This window comes from Sinocyclocheilus grahami, unplaced genomic scaffold (genome assembly GCF_001515645.1).
Source record: "Sinocyclocheilus grahami isolate Dianchi unplaced genomic scaffold, SAMN03320097.WGS_v1.1 scaffold17.1, whole genome shotgun sequence".
In the NCBI taxonomy this organism is placed as follows: Eukaryota; Metazoa; Chordata; class Actinopteri; order Cypriniformes; family Cyprinidae; genus Sinocyclocheilus; species Sinocyclocheilus grahami.
The window spans coordinates 4371846-4377592 of NW_015505196.1; the positions used below are offsets into that span (position 1 = coordinate 4371846).

The 5747-nt window shown below is 36.8% G+C and overlaps 1 protein-coding gene across 2 annotated transcripts in view; it reads left to right on the forward strand.

Moving 5' to 3' along the window:
• Positions 1-2478: 2478 nt before the first annotated feature.
• Positions 2479-5747, forward strand: part of slc43a3a (solute carrier family 43 member 3a) — a 13248-nt gene continuing 9979 nt past the window's right edge. Inside the window, exons 1-7 of one of the 2 annotated variants that reach the window (XM_016233238.1) lie at positions 2479-2573; positions 3694-3731; positions 3870-4334; positions 4441-4570; positions 4980-5026; positions 5120-5196; positions 5280-5372. In XM_016233238.1, coding sequence (XP_016088724.1) covers positions 4142-4334; positions 4441-4570; positions 4980-5026; positions 5120-5196; positions 5280-5372 — 540 coding nt within the window. In that variant the 5' untranslated portion in view covers positions 2479-2573; positions 3694-3731; positions 3870-4141. The remainder of the gene's footprint in view (positions 2574-3693; positions 3732-3869; positions 4335-4440; positions 4571-4979; positions 5027-5119; positions 5197-5279; positions 5373-5747) is intronic. The other variant, XM_016233249.1, reaches the window with a different exon arrangement.

The following is a 5747-nucleotide window of genomic DNA, read 5'->3' on the forward strand; positions in this document are numbered from 1 at the left end:
ATCCACTATTAAGGCATTTTACTTTACATTCTCGCTTCTAATAAAGCTTCCTTCAGTAAAAACGTCCATTTCCTGTTGTCCTCTCACATCAAAATCCACGGACATATTTGTTTAGAACTGGAATTTGTTTCTTAAAATACACAAAGCCGTTCACTTCACAAGACGTTAATTGATGGACTTGAGGATTATTGTAATGTTTTTATCAGCTGTTTGGACTCTCATTCTGACGGCACCCATTCACTGCAGATGATTCACTGGTGAGCAAGTAATGTAATGCTACATTTCTCCAAATCTGTTCAGATGATGAAACAAACTCATTTACATCTTGCATGTCCTGAGGGTGAGTACACTTTCAGCTTTTTTTTTCATTTTGGGTAAACTATTCCTTTAAGACAGAGACATTAACTGGACAGAAATAGGTAGAGGATTCTGGCAGGTGACAGAAGTAAGATTTTGATCACAACATGAATACAAACTCAGCTGCAAAGACTGGTACACATATAGTTGCCAAAAGGTAGACAGATCTGATTAAAATGTTTAATTGAGATGACGAGAAGAGAATGCAGGGAGGTTAGGATCAGCTGAAGAATGTTTATATTTGCCAAATGTGCCAGTGTATGAAATAATTGATTAAACTCTGCATGGGGCAAAAGATGACTCAAGATGTTGAGCAGAGCAAGTGAGTCATGAGAGGGCTGGTTAGGGTTCTCATGGTTCCATCTAGTGTTTATCAGTGGAAACTACAGCGGGGCCCTCTCACCACTTAAGGAATAGTTTGCTCAAAAAAAGAAAATTCGCTGATAATATACACACCCTCAGGCCATACAAGATATAGATTAGTTTGTTTTTTCAGTGGAAGAGATTTGGAGGAATTTAGCATTTCATCACTTGCTTACCAATGGATCCTCTGCAGTGAATGGGTGCCGTCAGAATGAGAGTCCAAACAGTTAAAAATATATCAATAATCCACAAGTATAGATCTGTTTTGGACTGCTTTTGCTTGTAAACAGTGCTTGATCTGTGCATAGTTCTCTCCTGATTCAGGCCAGACAACTTTTTCACTAGTGAATATTATGGATAGAGGAGTCATATTTTAGCTTGAAGCAACGCTTTTAAGTTAAAACACCTTAATGATGGATTTGTTTATTACAAACACTCAGCTTTTCACTTACAAGATGTTAATTGAAGGACTGCAGTCATGTGGATTATTTGTTGATTATTGTGCTTTTATCAGCTGTTCTCAGCTCATTTTGATGGCACTGACAACACAGACACAAGCACTCTTTACTTGTACCTTTTACACATGTAATAAGTGTATTTTTATTTCCTTTAGCACCTGCATCACACAAAGACAGTATAAGCTCTCATGATCAAACACACAAAGCCTTAATGTCAACCCACAAGAGGGAGCCAGATGGCCACAAGATTTAATTATCTGTTCAACCAGGCAGGACAGATGTAGGTCAGGAACTGCAAGTCCATTATATGTTTAACCTTACCTGGTTGCTTCCTTGCATTCGCTTGCTCTGCATCTCTTTAAGTTTTCCATCACACAAAGAGGTGGCACTTAACACAAAGAGAGTACAAAATATGGCCAATTTCTTCTTTTTCAACAAATGGACAATGAACTTTAAGTAAATGTTTTATTTTGTGTGTTTTTTTTAGTGTGTGCTTGCCAATTTTTGCAACAGTAGTTACCAAAATGTTCTTGCAATAAACATTTTAGAAATGAAGAGTTTATTTGCAAAAATAGATAACGTTTAAAAATTGTCAAAAAAAAAAAATCATGTTTTTTATTAGCCTATGTAATCATGTTTTTACTGTGTTTAATAGCTGTATTTTTATGTTATTTTTTAACCTATTCAAAATAACCCAACTGCAGTTTGATCGAGATTAATTGGAATGCACAATGAAAAAAAAAAGCATGATTTTTGAAAATTGTTAAAAATGGAGTTATCTGATTTTGCAAATTAACTCTTAAAATTTTAAATAAATGTAGGCTATATTAAATAAACAACCCATTTTTTTTTACAGACAAAATGTATATTAATGGCTTGCAAATTTAGCTTAAATCAAGATGTCACTCAGTAGAGACTATTTTTATTTTTTTATTTCTTCTTAAAATAACTTATATCAGGGTTGAGCTTAATGAATGTTGTCAATACTACAATTTAGGTAAAAAGGGACATATTGGAAATACTGTTAAACAAAATAACCGAAAAGGATACAATTAGGCCAATTGAATATCATTATGTCAAGGGTAGCCTATATAACATTTCCTCATCTAGCCTATATATTGTTTCATCCATAGATATTTATATATCTATGGTTTCATCTATCTAAATATATATTTATTTAACTATATTTAAATAATTATTTGAAAATAACTGGTGTGGGCTGTAGTCAATAAATCTGTAACAGTAGTAACTAAACGTGTTCTCGTTCACTTTGGTTAACTGCCAGGCTCATGAACGCGCTTAGACGTGCACAGGTTTAGTAGCCTACTGTTCAGCACGAAACGGGATTTGACAGCGCTTCAGCAATTCCGTCATTCAGTGTGACAGAAGATTGTTGTGAGTAGATGTCTATATGCAAATACAGTCATTTTGTATGAAGAAACTATTTACATTTAGAATACCTGACTCATGCCCATAGACACTAGCCTATTGCTCAAGCTTGGAATGGAAATGTAGTCAAATCCATTTGCTTTTGCTGGTTTTCATTTAATTCTATTTGACGCTCTTTTAGCATTATATCGGATATCGCCTGTATCTGTTATATCTTTTACATTATCCATAAAAACGGTGGGCGAGAAAAACTGTTGTTCTTGTTAGAGAGATTAGAGCTCGCAGACATGATAATCTGGATTAGTCAGCTGTCCACAGAGCATGTGTGCCATCAGTGATCAACTTCAGTTTTACCCTATGTCACATTTCAAGAAATCTAGACACTGATGCAGCACGTCTTAACGGCTAAATCACAATTATGTAAGGGATACATACTGAACAGACAGCCGGTCATTATTTAACAAGAAAAAAAACCTCTTCATCCGGGTTATCCAAGACCCCCTCTTTACGTCAGGGTCCTGATAACCCTTTCAGAGTTTATTTTGCGATATCTAAATGTACATTTTTCCTGCTCGCCAAATAAACATAGACATAAAATATTGATTTAAATAGAAAATTACACATTTCTTTTTTCGTGTAGCCTATTATCTTTTATATTATTAATCAATAATAATAATAACACCTTTAAACTACTAGCTACTACTAGACTACTACTACTAATGTTGTTGTTGTATTGTTCTGCCATTCAAATGGCTTTATAAATTCGCTTCCTCTTCGTTTTTTGTTTTCTTGTTTTGATTGGACATTGACTGGGAATTCCCATGCCTCTAGCTATCTATCAATATTGTATTCTTGCCATAGATTTAAATGGTCCTTCCAGCTGTTTTTATTATTAGCCTACTGTCAGTATTCCCGGTGATCCCGAGAGAGTGCTACTGTAATTTGCGATGCAAGATAAATGTCCAGTTTAGTGGTGATTATGCAAAACATTGTTGGTTGTCGCTCAGTGCTGCGACTGACCAATCAGAATCAAGTGTGGTAGGGTATTGATACCCTTGAATAATATTTTTATTGATTAAATGGAATTGCACCAGTAAAATGTGACTTTGTCTGTCTCTTCTTGCAGTTTTACATAACCTTCAGACACATGCACAGTTTTAGAGGGTGAGAATTTTAGAGATAGGCCTACAAACTAAAAGGATAGTGGCATACAAAGATGCTAATGAATGTGATCACACAAATAGCTCAGAAGTAATACATTCCATGCAAACTTCATAAATATTGTCATGTTGTTTTCAACAGCAGATCTATAACTCCCTCTCTTGAGAGGAACATGCACAAATACGTGGAAAACATTATCTCTACACCATATAACCAACTTGCATAGTGTCTTTCTGGTCAAATATGAGCAAGCCTTAACACAAACAAGAGAAGTGGATCAGCATTTAGGATGATGCATTCAAGATTAAAATTAATTTAACAACATATAGTGGCAAGCATATACAGTGCACTTTCCTACACAAGTGGATAGTTCTAGAAGCGTTCCTGACCCTGACGGTGTGGATGCGCAAAGGATGCTGGGATGCAAGGGATCATCTGGGACGGGGGTGAGATACAAGCTGACTCTGGCTACAGGACTGCTGGAGTGCTTGTGTTTTGCTGGAGTCGTGTTTGGTTGGGCGTCTCTCGTGTTTGTCCTAAAGACAGATGGCTACTTCAGCGATTTGTGCATCAATGTGACAGACGCTAGTGGAGAACTTGGCACAGGTGAGGTCATTTACAACAGTGGCTTTTAATTTGTTAGATGGTTCACTTCATTTTATGCTTTTTCATTTTGGTCTGTGTCTACCTGCTTATCTGTTTTTCTCTTTAGATTGCAGTCTGCAAGATGAGAATTTCTCATTGGTTTTTACTGTGGCCTCTTTCATGAACAACTTTCTCACTCTGCCCAACGGATTCTTCTACGACCATTTTGGCACGATGGCAACACGATTTTTGGCTATGTGAGTTATTCCCTCGTAGGATGTAAAGCAGAGGTCAGGCAAGAATTAGCAGAACTGCTGTGTCTCTCTGCGGTAGAGTCAAGAAGTTTATCTGATTGTGTGTGGGGTGTGCTTTAAGCAGATAGTAGAAATCAACGTGGGCATTTGACTGGGCTCCAAATACAGGGCTTTGTGCACTGCAGCCATGAAGTAAAAACAGCCCCTAAGTAAAATTAGTTAAGACTGCCAGAATATTTGCAAATGTAAGTTGTTGTGTAATGTTAGGGACCACTTGTTCTATACAGAAAATATACATTTATAAAAAGAAAAACACTGAACCATCACAATAATATTTGAACAGTTAAGTGTTTCCTAATTGATTTTGAATGATATTTTATTTATACAACTTTGTATAATCATTATTTTGTAGATTTCTTTATACCACTGGCACTCTTATTGTGGCATTGTCCAATAAAGGTAAAGACAGAATTTTTTTATTAAAAATTGCATCACACACACATCATGGGCATATTTGATATGACTAATTTTCCTTTCTTTTCATTGAAACAGCTCTCTCTATCTTGCTTTTTCCTGCTCTGTCCTTCATAGCTGTCGGAGGTATTTTATTTCTAATGACAAATATGCAGGTATGTTCATGAACGATTATATTTCATACATGCAATACATCAAGGATATGATCAATTGCTTGCATTACTTGTCCTCATTATAGGTGGGGAACCTTTTTGGCTCTCATAGATCAACAATTATTACAGTCTATAATGGGGCCTTTGACTCTTCGTCAGTTATCTTTCTTATCATCAAGGTAAAAACCAAACACACACACACATATACAGTATCTCACAGAAGTGTCAATATTTTGTGCGCCCACCATTATTTTCCAGCACTGCCTTAACCCTCTTGGGCATGGAGTTCACCAGAGCTTCACAGGTTGCCACTGGAGTCCTCTTCCACTCCTCCATGACGACATCACGGAGCTGGTGAATGTTAGAGACCTTGCGCTCCTCCACCTTCTGTTTGAGGATGCCCATGCTTGGCCAATCCATCACCTTTACCCTCAGCTTCTTTAGCAAGGCAGTGGTCGTCTTGGAGGTGTGTTTTGGGTCGTTATCATGTTGGAATACTGCCCTGCGGCCCAGTCTCCGAAGGGAGGGGATCATGCTCTGCTTCAGTATGTCAC